Genomic DNA, 18,975 nt, shown 5'->3' on the forward strand with positions numbered 1-18,975 from the left:
AATGCTAGATGGACGAAGGAAGGAATGAATGGAGGAATGAATGAAGGAATGAATGGGCTGGGAGAGCACATCTATCCTCTCGAAACCACCTTAGCAGCAGCTGGCCCTCAGCTGATGACCTTGAGCACTGGTTTCCCTCCCTGAGGCCTCACTTTCTCTCTGGAAATCCCAGATCCCTGGCTCTGCCAACGCATGGCTGCTGTGAAATCAAATAGGATTTTGTGTGTGCAGGTGCCTGTGTGTGTGAGAGCATGTAAGCACTTTGTAAATGGTAAAGGGCTGTACAGATTGTAGTTAACATTACAAAAAATATAAATTAATATAATTAATTAATATGATCATCTCCTCTTGATAGTGACCGTTTTGAGATTGGTCAAAGTCCTAAGCATCCAGCCTCAGTAGGTTTCTTAAAATTAGCCAGGCGTCAAGGCCAGACCAGGGCTGATGGCTGGGCTGCAAAGGGGGAGAGTCAAGTGAACGCAGAATGCAGTCATCAGGACTGCAAGGGACTGTGGAGTCTAGGGCCAAGGCCCAGGGTCTCACCTCTGGCCTGGAGCTCCAGGCCTGGTGCTTCCCCTTCCCAATAGAGCTGAGGGAGAGCTGGGCCTTTCTTTCAGTTTCTGCAAACCACCCACTCTCTTGTCCAGCAACTAGGCCACAGAAACTCTGGACCAGCTTGGAGCTTCTGGAGGCCATGTGTATTCACTTGCCCACATTTAATGAAGAGCTAAGTTACCCTTATCTCAAGGAGCTTAAAAAACAAACGAAAAGTTGGAAATTCCGATGGGCCCACCTTCCCTGGGGATGTTCACGGGTCCTAGATTCCAGCTCTCTTGCTGGGTGAACCTGTCTTTAGTAGCTCCAGTCCATTCTCCATTCTGGAGAGTTCTTGCTGCGAAGCTGACCAGAACCCTCTGCATCAGAACTGAGTTTCCTCCATAGCTGCGCCTGCTCCACGTAACGGAAGCCGGAAGCTCTAGCTCTCCGCAGCTCCGCTGGGACCCTGGGCAAAGTGGGACGTTGAAAGCTCAGCTCCTACACTCAGGGTTAATGGTGGTGGTTTTGTTGCTCTCCAGCTCTTTATCTGCAGAGTGGATTGAAACTGGGCGGCACCCACCTGATCCCTTCACCCCCAGGATGCCGGGTTTGGGCAACCAGCAGAGCTCCTTAGGGGTGTGGGGTAGAGGGAGCAGGCATGGGAACAAGAAAAGCCCCAACTCTGGAGTCACAGAGACCCAGGTGGCCTGTGAAACTGCAAGCAACTTTTGTCATCTCTCTGCGTCTCCTTATATGCCAAAGGGAATCTTAAACCATGCTTAAGAGGACTGCAGACTTCATGTGGCCAGCCTACTTCCTGGCACACTGCAGCCAGTGGGAGATTTGGATATTACTGGGCCTTCAGTTCAGAGCTGGCCTTACTGAGAACATCATCTACAAGGGGAACAAGGATGGAGATATAGTCCCAAGAGTTACTGGCAACCTCCGAGGTGGGAAAGGATGGCTGGACCCTGAAATGAAAGGTCCTCAGGGCCACGGTGGGGCTGGAGCAGGTGATAGCTGGGATCTCTGCTGTGGCTCCTCTTTACTCTGCCTCCTTCAGTGATGCCAGTCAGGATTTCTTCAGGGTCAAGGCACAGGGAATCTAATTCCATAGGCTAAAGCAAGAGGAAGAAGTTACTGGCTCCAATAAATGAAACGCCCAGGGCTTCAGGCACAGCTGGATGCAGGGGCTCAGATGTACTCAGACTTCTGTACCTCTCCTTCTGGCTACACTTTTCCCGGTGTTGGCCCTACGCACAGGCTCACTATTCCCACGGGGTAGCACAAACACCTACCAGCAAGACCTGCAGAAAGTGAGCTGCTTTTTCCCTGACAGTTCCAGCAAAGGTCCTGGGTAGGGCTCTCACTGGCCAGGCCAGGGTCACCTAATCATCCCTACACCCATCACCAGGCTAGAATGGGGATTCATCCTCTGATTGGCCAGACCTGGGTCACCTGAGCACCCCCCCACACTGTCGCCCACCCATCCCTACATAAACCAAATGCTCTGAGTGAGGGTGGGGACAGGAAGGAGCCCAAGGGACACCTGGGGGGTGTCATTACCAGACGGAGGAGATCCAGAGACAGGGTGGGCAGAACTAACAATGGTCCAGAGGGGTTGGCCTCTGTTTAAGTGGTGATGGCCCGCTATACCAGGCCTCTTTCCCACACTGTAGACACGAGAGAGAAGATTCCTGTGGCTGGTCCTACAGGTCTCACCCATTTCCGATGTGTTAGGCAGTGGGAGAGACAGGGGCATTTCTGCTGCCCTGCCTTGTGCGCAGCCCTGTTTCCTCACCACCCTACCTCTTTACTTATTCTGATGAGTGGTATGCTTGTTTCAGTCCCACATCCAGAGAAAAAAATTTACTCTCCAACCAGAAAAGTCTCTGTTTTTTTCCTGATAGAGAGGAAGTCCTCTTTCTCTCTTTCATTTATCATTGATTCGACAGTCACCTGCCATATACCAAGGCCGGAAGCTGCTGGCTTAGCTTGAGTTGAGGGCGTTACCTTATCTCCAGGCTCAAGGTGGCAAACTGGTTTATGGAATGCCTGTTGTATACAATCATATCTTCATTCAACCCGGCCTAAGGAAGCTGACCCTGGGCCAGGAGGTCCCGGGGATTCAGAGATGGATTGGAGGGAGCAAGTGTCTGGGCTGTGACCTGGCCAGCCTCAAGGACACAGAGCTCTCTCACTCCTGATCTTGTTTCTGGGAGCAGAGAGCATGAACCGACCCTCCCACCCGGGCACCACCACCAAGGCGGCAAAGCCTGATGGCAGCCTACCCTATGCCCCCCCCCAGTAGAGACGTGCACTCCTGACACCCCTACACCCATGGGTACTCCCCAAAAGACAGTGGGTGCCCTTCCCAGCCATGCAACCTCGGACCATTACCCCAAACCTCGCTCGGTTCCAGGCCCCTCAGCTTTAAAGAGGAGACTCATCCCAATTGGTAGAATTGTCTGTAGAGACTAACGAGATAATTGCTGTAAAAACTGTAATGCACGGTAGACATGGATAAACGCAAGTTTCCTTCCCAGAGATGTGAACCAAGTTCAAAGGAGCAGCCCCTGGGGTGGTGGTCAAGAGATTAAAATAATGGAGGGGTGTAGGGAAAGGCAGAAGCAAATGCTAACTGCCCCCGATACTCATTCCCTTTGCTTTCTTTTAGTGATATCACCCCAAGTTCTAGCTGGGCACCTAGAGACCCAGCACGGGACAGCATCTTCCAGCTTCCCTTGCATCTGCAGTGGCATGACATTAAGGTCTGGCCAATGGCGTATAACCAGAAATGGTATGTGCAGTTCTGGGTTGCACATTTCAGAGAATGGAGGCATCCTCCCCTTCTCTTGTCTCCTGTCTGATGGCTGGAATGTGGTCATGATGACCAGAGCTGCAACAGCTATCTTGTATCATGAGGGAGAATCTGTGGTCAGAGAACAGCACAGCAGCAAGCAAGGAGCCTGACTGGGTGTCCCATGTTGCCTTTCAGCCCTGCACAACTCACTCTTGAAGAGTCTCATGAGACAATGATTTCATGGTTTTTTTGTTTAAGCAACTGTTATTCTGGAGTTATAGCTGGTTTCGTCACTAAAACAGAGGGCTTCTGGGTTCCAGCCCACCATCTGGACTTGGGAAGATCTAGTGCAGGTCCTCTCTGAACTTTAGCTTCTTCATGTATAAATAAAATAGGGAATATAAAAACGTACATGGACATAGAACATGGTAGCTATCACTATTTCCACCCTGCCCTCTATGCATTCATTGACTAAAGTCACCAATTCCTTGATGCCACAGGGACTAGAGTTACACAAAACCAACACTCTGCCGCTGCTTCTAAAAGTCTGGAACTGTAATCTTCAGGCTTATGAGAGGGTTCACATGTAGGAGGCCCCCACTGAGGGTTCAAAAATGGTAAAACGTTGTCAGCCTGACTTAAATCCCACACCAGCCTCAGTAGGAGTCACGTAAGTACACGGAGCAGCCTTCCTCTCTACAGCAGCCTGAGCCTTACAGTTCTCATTTCCCTGGAAAAAGGCAATCCTCTAGAAGAATTTTTAGATCTGCAGCGCATTTTAGAACTTCTTCCCTCCAAATGCAAAACTCTATCCTGGCACAGCCCAGGAGCAGGGTTTCATCTCAAGCTTGTGGAAATGTTTGTATCTCTTGAGTCTTTCTCTATTTCTCAATTCTTGGAAATTCCCCCACAATGTGATCAAAATTGCAGCCCCTGATTGTGCCAGCACCATGTGCCTCTTTGCCTTATATCGCCTCCTGCTCTAACATGGTTCCTGAAGATGGCTCTCAGGGCCCCCCTCCACTCAGCCAGGCTGGGCTCTGGCACTGGGGTTCCATAGCAGTGGGTTCTGAATGCCTACTGTGTGCCAGACACTGTTCTAGGCACCAGGGATGCCACCAGGAACAAGACAGACACAACCCTGCCCACCCCCACACCATACCTTCCAGGGGCTAGTGTGGGAGAGTTATGCCTCAGGGTGCTGGAGGTTCCAGGGACTGCTGGAACCAGACGAGGGAATCCTAACCTCCTAAGGGGTCAGGGAGGGCTTTTCTGAGCTACACTGAGGCTGAAAGGATGAGTGGGAAACAATTCAGAGAAGATAGGTGGGGATGAAGAAAGGCCCTCTAGACAAACTGTATCAGTTAGCTTATGCTGCATGACAAACAGCCCCCAAACCTCATGGCTGAAAACAACACCATGTGTTGTTGCCTGTGACTCTGTGGGTCAGCCAGGTTGTTCTGCTGATCTGGACTCAGCTTGATCAATCCCTGCTGGGCTCCTTAAAGCATCTGTAGTCAACTGAAGGTTTGGCTGGTGGGCCAGCTATGGGCTAGGTGACAGGGGTGCCTAAGCTGTGGGCCTCTGAGCATCCAGCAAACTAGCCAGAGCCTGTTCACATGGGATTGGTACTGGCATGGCATCACTTCCACTGTATTCTGCTGATCAAAGCAAGTCACAAGGCCAGCTCAGACTTAAGGAGTGTGAGAAGAGCTGCAAAGTTACATGCAAATGGACATGGACACAGGCAGGGGTGAAAAATTGGGGCCATTTCTGCATCCATCCAACATACACACAAAAGGAACACAAAGGAGAAAGGCCAGCTCTTAACAATCTAGCCCATTCCAAGAGCCACAGTGGTTGGACTGCAGAGCTCCAGGGGGAAACAGGCTGCATGAGCCACACTCAAGAGGTCAAGCATCCCTTTATGGGCAGTGGAGAACTATGAAGGGTGCTAGGTGGCGGAGTGCTTTCTAATTTCACTTTAGAACACTTTGATGGCCATTGCCTCTCTCAATTCAGACATCTGGTCTGGAAAATCCCAACAATAAAGAGACTATAGGGAGAAGAATGCAAGTGGCGTTTTAAACCTGAATCCTCTGGGTGCCTGGGTGGCTCAGTTGGTTAAGTGTCTGCCTTCAGCTCAGGTCATGATCTCAGGGTCCTGGGATCAATCCCTACATCAGGCTCCCTGCTCCCTGGAGAGTCTGCTTCTCCCTCTGCCCCTCCTCCCACTTGTTCTCTGAATCTCCCTCCTTTCTCTCTGAAATAACTAAATAAACCTGTGTCCTGCAAATCCTACACCCTCCTCAGAGGTAAGCACTACTATTACCTTGGTGTGAATCCTTTCAGACCTTCTTCTGTACCTTCACTTACACACACACACACACACACACAGATACACACACACTCATACGCTCACACACATATTCTCTCTTCTCAGAAGAGGTGGCAGGGGAGCGTATTCCACAGACTCATTCCGGTTCATTCGTTTTCATCTTAAAAATTTATCTTTCTATCTAGGGGCGCCTGGGTGGGTCAGTGGGTTGAGCCGCTGCCTTTGGCTCAGATCATGATCTCAGGGTCCTGGGATGGAGCCCCAAATCCTGCTCTCTACTCAGCAGGGAGCCTGTTCCCCCACCCCCAACCCCGCCTGCCTCTCTGCCTAATTGTGATCTGTCAAATAAATAAAATATTTTTTAAAATTGTCTATCTATCTATTTATTTATTTAAAGTAGGCTCCACACCCGATGTGGGGCTGGAACTCACAACCATGACCGAGAGCCGCATGCTCCACCGCCTGAGGCAGCCAGGTGGCCCTCTGGTTCACTCGTTGTCTCTGCCATGCACTCCTCTACCAAGTGAGTGGACCATGGCTTATGCGTTCTCTCTTCCCCGGCTGCGGATTCTGGTTGTTCTGGACGTGCGTGTGAGCCCCCCATATCTCTCAGAGTGAGAGTTTCTCTCCGACTTCTCCCTGGAGCAGAGCTCCAGGGCTGGGACGTGGCCCAAATCTGTAGCTCTCCTTGTGTTAGATGTCACCGCGCTGCTTCCCAAAGCGGCTCCCCCTCCCAGCAGCTGTGATTTCTTGACGGCCTGGCTACCCAGCATCTGCATGAGAGAGACGTAAATACCTGTCATGCCAGCAGGTGGGAAAAACCACCTGTGCCTGTACTAATTCACCCATCGCTTCAAATGGCTGCACGGTATTCGGTACTCAGGGAGTACTTCAGCCAAACCTCGAGGGATTCTTCTGGTAGTTCTCTCTCTCTCTCTCTCTTTTTTTTTCTTTTTCCAGATAATGCATCAGTTGTTTCTTTTCTGACTAAGGCAATTCTAGGACAGAGAAGGGGAGTTGCTGAGTTCAAGGGAATACCTTTCCAAAGCAGGCTGCCCCCCAATTCCCTCTCCTGGTGGAGACACTGGATGCATTTCCTGCATCCTTACCTACACTGCCTTTAATTTTAGTCAGTTTGATGGAAAAGAGTATCTTATCGCTGTTTCAGTGTGAATTATCCTGAGTGCCAATGAGGTCAAGAAACACCACTTCTTGAGAAACCAAGGGTGGCAGTGGCCTGAGAACAGGAGCGGCATTGAGGTAAGTGGGCCTGGAGGCCTCAGTGGCTACTTCCACGCCTCAGGTGTGCCCAGTTCCCCGTCAGCCTCTCCAGGCCCTGTGGGGGTAGAGGACGCAGGAGGGACCGTCATCTCAGCGCAGATCGTTTTGCCATGGGAAAAGTCAAATGAAAAATCAACTGACTCACCCAAGGTCACATAGGAGTGGGGTGCCAAGCTGGGCGTCCACGCACAGGGCAATATTAGAATGCCCCATCCCAGCCCTCCTGCCCCAATCAGCAGCCCACACAGCCTCCCAGCCCAATCAGGGGCTAATTGGAATAGTGGGGCTGGGCTGTTGATATATAAGAGGAACGAGCAGCCCTGGAAGTTTCACGCCTTGGGAGGGGTCTGACCATCAGCGTCTGTGTCTCCGTCTACCCATGCAATGGCTCCTGGGAGCTTTGCCTCCAGCGACATCTCGACATCCTCAGTGTCCTCAGCCCCCTTGCCCTCCACAGTGGGGTCGTCCGGGCTGTCTGGGTCTGAAGAGCCAGGTAGGTCCCCGCAAGCCAGTTCCTTGGGTGTCCTGGACCCTCCTCGTGGCACCCAGCCTCCTCTCCCAGCCCAGCACCAGCTCCCACCCTAGAGGCTGTGGACTTGAGGTGCTCATTTGGCAGAAGAGTTGATGCCTGGACTTAGCAGGGGCTGGGGAAAGGAGCCAGGGTCTGGGGACTGAGGCTGGCCCAGCTCAGGGGAAGAGCGCAGAGCGAGCCTCCTCCGCCGCTGGAGCCCATTTCCTGTTGGGGGAGGGCTGGCAGCCACACTGCAGCTGAGGGCAGCTAGTCGGAGGAAGGGTTGGGGGAAACCAAGAGCAAGCGTTTGATGCTAGGCTGGGCCTTGGATTTAGGGCTGTGTCCCAATTTGCAATCAACAAACAATGCCTCAGGGTTTCTCTGGATATGGATAGGTCCATTCCCACCAGGAGCTCTTGGTCTGATGGGGAAGACTGCCTCATTAATGGATGCCATTTCATAATGTGGTACGTGCTCTGACGCCAGGAATGCAGAGGGCTGTAGGAGCCCCAAGGAGTCGCTAACCCACACTGGGAGGTCGAGGAGGGCTTTCTGGAGGTGGTGACCCCTGAAGGATGGTCGCCTTTCAGGTGGCCTTACCCAGAAGAAATGGGGGTGAGTAAAGTCTCCTTCAGAGAAGGTTGGAGGGTGGGTTCCAGGTGCTTTGGAGCCTGGGGCAGTGTTGCTCACCAGTCCTTGAGAAGTCAGGGCAGGTGTCCAAATCATGGTACTGCATGGGCCTTGAAGGATGAGTGAGGGTTACCTGAGGGACCATGGGGGACAAAGGCCACCCAGGCAAGAGAAGAGCACAGGCGAAGGCCCAGAGGTGAGGGGGTTGGGGCAAGCATCCGGGGAGTCACAGGTCCTCCTCTGGCCAGGGGCAGGGGGGCGGGTCAGGAGGAGGGGACAGCCAGGACCTGCCAGCTGAGCCTCCAAGACTTCACCAGGGCCTTGGGCCCTTTCCACTGAGGGCAGTGGGAAGGGCAGGGAGGAGAGGTGCAGGGGGAAGAAGGCTGCGGTCCTTGGGATGGAGAGGGGGGAAGTCTATGAAGAAGGGGTGGGGAAGAGAGAAGAAGGGGTGGGGAAGAGAGGTCCAGATGTCCTCCAGGTTCTTGCTTGGGTGTCCAGGTAGGTATGGTGGGTGCCATTCCTAGGAGAGAGAGGATGGTGGACAAGTTTGGGGAGCTAGGAGTTCTTTTCTGGTCATCCCAGGAAATAGCAGGCGTTGAATAATGCAGAATGAGAACTGCATTCAGCTTCAGGGAGTGGGGAAGAAAGAGACTTGGGGTGGCTCCCTGGGATAGGGCCTGGTGTAGAGGAGGCAGGGGAGGGGTTAGAATTGTCACTGCAGGCCAGGCCGAAGGACACCACAGCCGGGAGGGTGCAGACTTTCTTAGACACCCCATCCCCACTGTACAGAAGGGAAGACTAAGGCCCAGAGAGGAGAGTGAAACTCCCAGGGTCCTGGGTGTGGCTACCAGCAATTCCACCCATTCCCAAGCTTTTGGCCCAAAGTCCCCAGACAATGGGCTCTTCCTGACCAGGAGGCAGCAACAGTTGAATTGGATTAAGTCTCTACAGTTCTTTTGCCTTTTTTTCCCCTTCTACTTCAAAATGTGTTTTAAAAAAACATATTTTTTAGCCAATCAATTCCTTTTAAAAAGTCTTTCATTTTTGCAAATTGATCAGAAGCCAACATTTCTAATCACCACATTTAAATCGGGCTTCATATTTAAAACACTTTCATGCCCCTTATAGTGACCAGCAGCTTTTCTTCCCTTGATCCCATTTTCTTTTACAACTTAAAAAAAATAAATAACAGATAATTGAGATCTCAGGAATTCACATACCATTCAATTCATCCATTTAAAGGGTGCAGTGGCGGTTCGTATATTCACAGCTGTGTATCCATCTCCACAGGCAATTTTAGAATACTTTCATCCCCTTAAAATAAAACGTGTAGCCCTTAAAGTCACTGCCCCTCCCCACCTCAGTTGCTCCCAGCAACCACTAATCTACTTTCTGTCTGTGATTATCCCATTCTGGACATTCATATAAATGGCACCCAGCATGTTTTCAAGGAAGAACTTCATTCCTTCTTTCAGCTGGATGATACTCCATTTTATGGCTAATATCATGTTATGTTTATCCAATTCATTAGTTTATGGACATTTGAGTTTCTACTTTGGGCCATTATAAATAATGCTGCTATGAACATTCGTGTACAAATCTTCATTTGAATATGGGTTTTCATTTCTCTTGAGTTTACGTACCTAGGAGTGGGATTCTTTTGTAACTTCTTATGTATGGAAACTTCCGAACGCATGCAGAAATAGACTGAGTGGCATAGTGTGCCCCCCCCTCTACTCCCTTCCCTGCGCACCCATCGTCCAGCTTCAACACTTATCGGGTCCTCGGTACTCTTTTTTCACCTACTGTGTCATTTCATAGCAAATGCCAAGGTTATCATTTCACCTACAAATAGTCCAGCATTTATCTTTGTTATTTTTAATTAAAAAAAAATTTTTTTTTTTTTTTGAGGGAGAGGGGTAGGTGTATGTGTAGGGGGTGGCAGGGAGAGCGAGAGGGGAGGACAGAATTGTAAGAAGTTTCCATGCTCAGTGCAGAGCTCGACCCAGGGCTTGATCTCACAACTCTGAGATCATGACCTGAGCTGAAATCAAAAGTCAGACACTTAACTGACTGAGCCACCTGGGTGCCCCACCTTAATTTTTTAAAGCTATTTTTAATTGATATACAATATTATATTAGTTTTAAGTACATAACCATACAAATTCATTATTTGTATGCATAATGAAATGCCTACCATGATTAAGTGTAGTTATCCTGTTAGTGCTATCAAACTGTCTGACTTATTTCACTTAGCATAATACCTCCTAAGTCTACCCCATGTTGTTGCAAATGACAAGATTAGGGCTGAGTAATATTCCACTGGATCCAAGACTATGTCTTCTTTATCCATTCATCTATTTGTGGACATGAGTTGTTTCCATATCTTGACTATTGTCAATAATGCTGCAATGAACATAGGGATGTATATAGCTTTTTGAACTACTGCTTTTGTTTTCTTCAGATAAATATGCAGAAATGGAATTGCTGGATGGTGGGGTAGTTCTATTTTTCAGTTTTGAGGAACCTCCATACTGTTTTCCAGAGTGGTTGCATCAGTTTACATTCTCACCAGTAGTACATAAGGGTTCCCTTTTCTCCACAGCCTTGCCAACACTTGGTATTCTTGTCTTTTTTTTTTTTTTTTAAGTAGCTCCATGCCCAGCATGGAGACCAACACAGGGCTTGAACTCACAACCCTGAGACCAAGACTTGAACTGATATCAAGAGTCCGATGCTTAACCAACTGAGGCAAGCAGGCACCCCTATTTATTTCATGTCTTTTTACTATTAGCCATTGCAACAGGTGTGAGCTCCTGCCTTCGCTGTGGCTGTGATTTGCACTCCCCTGATGATTAGTGATATCGAACATCTTTTCCTGTGCCTGATGGCCATCTGTATGACATTGGAGAAATGTCTATTCAAATCCTCTGCCCTCTTTTTAATCAGATTGGTTTTTTGGTTACTGAGTTGTAGGAGTTCTTTATATATTTTAGATATTAACCTCTTATGGGATATATCATTTGCAAGTATCTTCTCCCATCCAATAGGTTGCCTTTTCATTTTGTGATGACTTCCTTCGCTCTCCAAAGATTTTTTTTTTTTTTAGTTTGATGTGATCCTAATAGTTTATTTTTGCTTCCGTTTCCCTTGGTATTTACCTTTCAAAGAAGAGAGCTTCTTCCAAAGTAACTGTGCTACCATCAGCAAACCCCCCAAAACATCACCCTAATGTCCCTGAACTTCTCCAATCTCACATTTATCTGTTTGCCTCCCCTCCCCCCGGTTGGCTCATTTAGGTCCTGTTCTGAGTTTGAACAAAGGATCCCACGTTGCATTTGCTTGGACGGGCTCTGCAGTGTCTTTATCTCTAGGGCTCCTTCCCACTTTTTCTTGTCCTCCTTGTTTATTTGTAGAAGAAGCTGGGCTGTGCATCCTCACAGGCTGGATTTCGCTGATTTCCTCCCTGTGGCCCTCTCGCCGAGCCCCTGGATTTCCTGTAAACGGGTAGTTAGGCTTAGACAACTGACCTGATGTATTTGGTTTTCTAAAAGGACTATTTAGTTCTTTCAGTGAGGCTCTAAGGAGTGCCCGGTGTGGGCCCAGCCTGGCGCCAGTCACTGGGAGCCAGTGGCCAGACAGGCAGCCTGCCCCCCCCCCCACCTTGGGCTGCTCACAGGCCAGCAGGTGGGGCTACCCACCTTGGGTGTATCTGATCCCCTCCACAGACCCCGCCATGTGGCATGCCTGGTGGGTGCTCTGCCAGGCAGGTCCATGGTCTGTCGGGCCGAAGTGGGGATCTGGGCACCAGGTGACGTGCCACTGTCTGCCCGCAGGCCCGAGTCGCAGCGCCATCCGAGGGCCTCGCCGCCACCCGCCTGTGCTGCGCATGGTCCTGGAGGCACTGCAGGCGGGAGAGCAGCGCCGGGGCACCTCTGTGGCCGCCATCAAGCTTTACATCCTGCAGAAGTACCCTATGGCGGACAGCCTCCGGTTCAAGCACCTGCTGAAGCAGGCCCTGGCCACGGGCATGCACCGCGGTTTGCTCATCAGGCCCACCAACTCCAAGGCCAGGGGCGCCACTGGCAGCTTCAAAGTGAGCCGAGTGGGGCTGGGGGAAGCCGCAGGGTGGGAGGGTCTGGGCCCCAGACTTTGAGCTTCAGCCCAGCTCCTCCTCCCCATTCCCCACCCCTGGAGGGCTGGCTGTTCCCCATCTTCTCTCCTTGTCTTCCTCCTGTCTTCTTGGAGATACCCTCTCCTCTAGGAGGGTGGTGCTGTGCCTCCGTCGAGAGCTCCAATTCACCAGCTGCATCTGCCTTCATCCCTGTCCCGTGTGTCCTATGACCCGGGACTATCTCAGCTGTGTCCTTAGTGCGCACAGCACCTGCCTGGAATTCTCCATCATGGACAAGGCACACCCAACCATGGGCTCTAGAAGGTCACAGGTTTGCACCCCACACTCTCTGGCTCTAAACCCCAGGTCTCCAGACCAGGGCTTGCACCTCCCTAAGCCACCTCATCCTCTTCTTTCAAAGAGAAGGGTCCTGGAGGGGAACCATCCAGGGATACCTAGAGCTGAGGGCAGATTGGGCATAAAATCCAACCCCAGCATGTGATTGTCAGCTGCAACCAGGGAAGTCTTGGGGACCTGGACACGGGGTCTGTCTTGTCATTACTGGGCCCCAGCACATGGCAGTTGCTCTAATGTAATCATAGAACACTGTGGAACTTTCTCAAACTACCATGTTCCGGTCCCTGTGGTAACCAGGTGGCTGAGGACAGCAAGTTCCTCACAGAACTCCCAGGCGAGGGTCAGAGCTTGGACACAAGCTATGGCAAGTCCAGGGGTACAGGGCAGGGGGGGTGAAGGAGAGCAAGACATGGGCACTGAGGGTGCATGTGGCTGGGTTAGGCTGCAGGACCTGAGAGCCCAACCGTAAAGTGGGCTGTGAGGAGGGGAGGCGAGGAAGGGAGCCCCGAGTGTTGTGGAGTTAGGAATGTGTGTGTGCTAGGTGGGGAGGTTGTTTCTGGTCATGATGATAATGAGATTTGGGGAGCAGAGGGAGTAACATCACTAGAGGCAGGCTGTAGAAGGATGAGGCTACCTGTTTGCCAGGGACCCTCACATACCCCTGCCCCTCACCTACTCCCTGATGGCCCCATTGTAAAGATGGGAAGACTGAGGCCAGTGAGAGACCAGAAGACTTGGCTGAGTTCCACAGGAAGTTGTGAGCTCTCAGCTCTCTGACTTGGAAGGTCCACCTAATCTGCCCTCAGCTCTAGGTAGGGAGGCATGGAGGTATGAGGCATGAGGTGAGGGGCAGGGCCTAGGTAGGGGGAGGAGGGGGGGAGTCAGAGCCATGGTGCATGCGAAGGTGTATGGGCTGGGCGGTCGAAGAAGATTTGTAGATTAGCATATCCGAGGATGGGTCTGGACTCACAATGTATGCTGCGCAATTTACTCCCAGGAGCCTGGTTTTGAGCCTTCCAGACTTCGGGGGCAGGAGGGGGTTTGCCTATGCCCTCCTGCCAGCCACCTATGCAGGAAGTAAGAGAACCTAGGATGTGTCTAGGAGACTTGGGCCCCCCAGCTATCAGTGGCAGCACCCCTCCTCAAAGAGCCGTACGGGGATAGAATGTGTCTTTGGCATCTGGCATCTGGGACGTGCTCATGCCCTTGACCACCTTCTTCCCTCTTTTGGTACAAGGCCTTCTTCTCTGAGTCTCGTGTAGTGTGTAGGGGTGCGAGACCCTGAGAACTTATGTTCTCAATTCCACTCCATTCCCTCCTCCACCAGTTGGTTCCCAAGCATAAAAGGAAAGTCCCACCCAGGAAGACATCCACCAAGACCGCCCCCAGGAAACCCAGTGAGGCCAAGGAGAAGGTGCCTAAGAAACCAAGGGAGGCAAAGAAGGACCCTTCCAACCCAGCTGAGGTGAAAAGGGGACCGAAGAAGCCTCGAGAGGCAAGGATGGCTCCTCCCAAACCAGGTGCAGCCAAAGAGAAGGCTCCCAAGAAAGGTGGCCAGACCAAAGACCAAGAGGCAAGAGTGCGTGAGGCCAGGAAGGCCTCTCAACAGCCAGACAAGGCCCCATGGGCTCCTCCAAGTGCCACTGGGCTCAGTGAGAAGTCAAAGGTCAAAGGCAGAAGGAAGAGCCAAGGTAGGTGTGTGAGGGGGCTGGGAGGAGATCCTGGGGACAAGGGTTTGTGGCAGCTGCTGGATATGAGGTGGGAGGGAAGGAGAGGCCTGCTCTGGGGAAGGGGTTCTTTAATACATGTGGCTGAGTGCTTGGCTTGACCTGGAGAATTGGAGAACTCATGGTAGCTGGGGGTCGGTGGGTAGGTTTAGGGAAGGGGAAACCCAGAGAGAAGAGGAGCCTGGCTCATCTGAGAGGAGTCAGGGGAAGTTTCCTAGAATAAGTGTCCTAGGGAGGACAACAGTCTGTGCAAAGGCCCAGAGGCATGAAGAAGGTAGAGATATTGAGGAAGTGCAAATTGTTCTGTGTGCAATGTGGGAAGTAGGAGGGGGAGCCTGTGAAAGGCAACTGGGAGTCTGGACCAGATCTGGAGGACAACAAAGATGTGGAAGGACTTTGGACAGGGAACAGCTAAGGTACAGAGTATTTTTAAAAATCTATCACAGCTGCCATATGGAAGGCAGCCTAAGACTAGAGACCAATAAACCAGTTAGGGATCTTTGGTGCGGGTGAATACAGAGCAAGTGGGGTGCTCTGCCTAGTGCCTTGCTCAGGGTGGGGGATGGTGTCCCACTGTCCAGTTAATTCCCCAACCATCCCATGAGAGAGATGCTGTTGGGCACCCAGGCTCAGAGACCTACTGAAAAAAAAAAAAAAAAAAGATACCAACTTCCTTGCCCCAGGTCATAGCCAATAAGGACTAGGGCCCCTGAACCTTCAGCAGCTCCTCCTGAAAGGGCTCCTTCCCACATGCTCTCACCTACCCTCTGACAGGTGGTGAGGCCCCCAGGAAGACAAAAGCTGGGAGTCAGAGTGTAAAATCCACGGTCCCTAAGGTAGGTCCTGCATGACTTCCATGCTCTGGATCTCCATGCTGAGCAGGCCAGAGCTTGGGCATCCTGCACCCGGCCCCTGGGAGGGTATAGGGGAGGGAGAATTTGTGGAGAAGAGAGTAATTTTCTTTGATACAAAGTTCTGTTCACTTCCATCTGGCCTTCCTGTGCTCTGAGGATCCTCACCCCTGTTTCCCACATAAGACCTAGGCTGAGGTTGGGGCCCCTTGTCCAAAGCCACCCAGATTTCTCCCCAGCTTGGAGCCCACTGGGATTTCAACCCTATTCTTGTGGGCTCTAAGCTATGCGTCCAACCCTGCCCTACTCTGTTCTTACTTATGGTTTGCTTTCTTTCATAGGGCAAGAATGGTGTTGCTTCTCCAGCCATAAAGAAGGAAAACCACATCCCTAAAGAGGTCATTGCCCATGTGGCCAAGGAGGGGTCCAAAGCCAAGGCCCCTGCTCGTCCCAGGGGTGGTGGGTCTAAGACGGTACCTGAACCCCTGGCCAGGAAGATAGAGGCCTCCAAGGGCCCGAGGAGGCCGGGCATGCCCACCAAGGCCTCATCATCCAAACTGGCCAGTAGGAAGGCAGAGGCTGAAAGCTAGAGCTGGGGTGGAGACACGGAAATCCTACCCGAGTTTTTATTCCCCCCCAAACTGTCACTCTATTTATTTCATTGTAACCTATTTATCAATAAAGACTTTTTTCCGTCACAAATCGGTGTGGGTGGAGGCTGAGGTCTAAGGATTTTGGCCACCTGCGGCTCGAATCCACATAGGAGAACCTTCCCTGGCGGGGGGGGGGACAGGCTGTATGACATAAAGGGCTGCTGTGGGGGTCCAAGCCATGTAGGGGCCTGTGGAGGGACAGGAGGGGTGTTAAATCCAGCCTGAAATCTGGATACTGCTTCTCAGGAGGTGGATTTTGGTCCTAAAGGATGAGCAGGAGACAGCCGAGCGGGGAAGGGCACTGTAGGCAGAGAACCCAGAATGTGCAGTGGGACTGGCCAGTATCAAGGAAGGAGGGGGTTTGTGGCTCTGAGAGGAACTCAGGATGGGGGGAGGGTGGGCGATGGGTGGATGAGGGGAAGGTAGATAGCGGGAGGCGGAGCTGGGAGGGTTATGGGCAGGGGAAAGATTAATGTGGTTAGTGTGTGTTTAGAAAGAGCCCCCTGGGGGTGCCTGGGTGGCTCAGTCAGTTGGGCACCTGTCTTTGGCTCGGGTCATGATCTCAGGATCCTGGGATCGAGTCCCATGTTGGGCTCCCTGCTCAGCAGGAAGTCTGCTTGTCTCTCTGCTGCTTCCCTTGCTTATTCTATCTCTCTCTGTCTCAAATCTGAAAGAAGAGTCCTCTGGCTATGGAGAGGACCATTCAACAGCTGGTTACTGAGCAGGGCCCTGCTCTAATCAACAGGAGGAGGAGAGAGTGCAAAGGCCCTGTGTTAGAAACCTGCTTGACAGGTGCAAAGAGCCTCAGGGAGTTCCATGGGGCTCGAGTCCAATGAAGAGGGATGGCAGTGGGAGATGAGATCCATGGTGCTTTAAAAACATGTGTGACCCTCTTCCCAGAGGGAGGTGGAGTCTGTGTCCCTGCCCCTTACATCTGGGCTCTGTGATTGCTTGAATAGTAGAATACCGCAGAAGGGACATTATTTTTATGACTGTCTCTGGGCCTAGACCTTAGGAGACTGGCTGCTTCTGCTCCCTGTGTGTCCTGTTTATTTTTGTTTTTGCTCTTGGAACTCTTCCACCTTGCTGTGGGAAGGTCCAGGCAGCCAGTGGAAAGGAACAGAGGTACCCCGATTTTTAGCTCCAGGTGCCATCCCTGACTAATCTGCCAGCCAGAGGAGTGTGCTACCTTGGAATCAAAATTTCTAGATGCAGTGGAGCTGCCTGGGCTGACACTGCATGACACAGGGACATGTTTTCCTTCCTCTCTGAACCCTGTCCCAACTTCAAATGCACGAGGAACGTATGGTAGAGCCGCCTTACCTGTGGTTTCATTTTGCTTGGTTTCTGTTATCTGTGGGCAGCCCTGCTCTGGAAGCAGGTGACCCTCCTGATGGATCATCTAAGAGTTGAGAATAGCCTAACACTAGGTCACAGTCCCTCTGCCCTACCCCTCGTGGCACCTCCTCGTGCAGACCTTGTATCCTCTCCTGTCACAAGAAGGGTGAGGACCATACAATAAGTTACTCTGCGAGAAAGAGCCCGCAGTCCCGTGATTCTGATTCTAGTACCTTATTACAGTTGCTCGATTTCATTACTACTTGCTGATCTCTTACTCTGCCTAATTTATAAATGAAATTTTTCGTGAGTATGTATGTCTAGGAAAAGACATAGTACATATCAGGTTTGTACTGTTTGTGGTGTCAGGCTTCCACGGGTGTCTCCCCGCGGAAGTGCGGGGGTGGGGCATAAATGTAAATGGTTGTTTTAAGCCCTGAGGACTGGGGTGGTTAGTAACGCAGCAGTAGGTCACCACACAGAGACTGTAGGCTAAAGCTAGATCAGGAAGGGTGTCGTCAGCCAGGGGAAGATCCCTGGGTTTCATTTTAATCATGAGGAGGAACCATTAGAGGCCTGTGAACAGCTGAGTGCAGCAGGGGACACGGGCAGCAAGGAGGCCCCGCCATGGTCCCGGTGAGGGGAGCTGTTCACGGAAGGAGGGCTTAGAAGTGGTGCGTTCTGAGTAGAAGTTTCAGCAGGGTGGATGGGGTCTGTTGAAGTATTGGGTGGAAGAAAGGGGTCACAGAAGAGTCCACAGTGTGGGGTGGACACAACCTGGTGACCCCACGGTGACCATTTCCTGGGGTGAGGACTCAGCCCAGGCAGGAGGCTGCTGAGAGGGAGCCCAGTCGAGGGGTGACAGCTGAGGCAGGGAGGGGCAGAGAAGGAAGGGGTGAGGAAGTGCGCGGAGGAAGGTAGGAGACTGGACGGGACTGGGGAAAGGGGGCAGACAGGGCACAGAGGGAAACCGATGTAGGCCAGCACGGAGCATTGGGCAGTTCCTTCCTGCCCCTGCTCCCTCAGCCCTGTCCTCACTGCCTCGAATCCCATGTGAGGCTTTTTCTAGCTGTGCTACCAGCTTCCCTGGGGTATCAGTAAGGAGGCTGCCAGCTGCGCCCCAAGCGTACTGTGAGCAGACAGCAGGGGCCTGGCTGGCGCTTCCCATGGAAAGGGTCTGCTTGTGCCCTTGCTTCTTTCACAGTTTGGTAGGAGGTTGAGGGAGGCACCTGGTCGGACTCCTGGGTGGCATCCCTGGGCCTTGCGCCTCCGTGAGCTAGGGGTGGGGGGGGACAGCCTAGGCGGGACAGCATCCAGCACCCAGGAAACGCGGCCAAGTGTCCTCCCTGCTTGAGGACATCATGCTGAAGTGTCCATGACCTTCCATGACCTTCAGAGAGCAAAGGGGCACCTGTTGCTGCACGGCAAGTCTTCAGGTCCCCAGGTAACTATGGGTGGCTCACAGAAGTTGCCCACCTTCTGTTGAGAAGTGATCCCCAGAAACTAGAGAGATTTCTTCCACGTGCCAACGTGTTTCTTTTTTTTTTTTTTTTTTTTTAAAGATTTTATTTATTTATTTGACAGAGAGAAATCACAAGTAGATGGAGAGGCAGGCAGAGAGAGAGAGAGAGGGAAGCAGGCTCCCTGCCGAGCAGAGAGCCCGATGCGGGACTCGATCCCAGGACTCTGAGATCATGACCTGAGCCGAAGGCAGCGGCTTAACCCACTGAGCCACCCAGGCGCCCTGCCAACGTGTTTCTAAACTTCAAGAAGGAACTGTGTGTTCGTCAGGCGTGACAACAGGCTGCAGAATATTTAATGCCACGAGAAGATGT

General features: G+C 51.8%; 1 protein-coding gene across 1 annotated transcript; it reads left to right on the forward strand.

Moving 5' to 3' along the window:
• The first annotated feature begins 7,343 nt into the window (after positions 1-7,343).
• Positions 7,344-15,837, forward strand: LOC131825531 (histone H1.8). The gene is made up of 5 exons (XM_059165022.1): positions 7,344-7,452; positions 11,937-12,196; positions 13,899-14,262; positions 15,073-15,134; positions 15,491-15,837. The coding sequence occupies exons 1-5, from the start codon at positions 7,344-7,346 to the stop codon at positions 15,737-15,739; spliced, it is 1,044 nt and encodes a 347-aa protein (XP_059021005.1). The 3' UTR covers positions 15,740-15,837.
• Positions 15,838-18,975: the final 3,138 nt, after the last annotated feature.

The sequence above is a fragment of the Mustela lutreola genome, chromosome 2 (genome assembly GCF_030435805.1).
Source record: "Mustela lutreola isolate mMusLut2 chromosome 2, mMusLut2.pri, whole genome shotgun sequence".
Lineage (NCBI taxonomy): Eukaryota > Metazoa > Chordata > Mammalia > Carnivora > Mustelidae > Mustela > Mustela lutreola.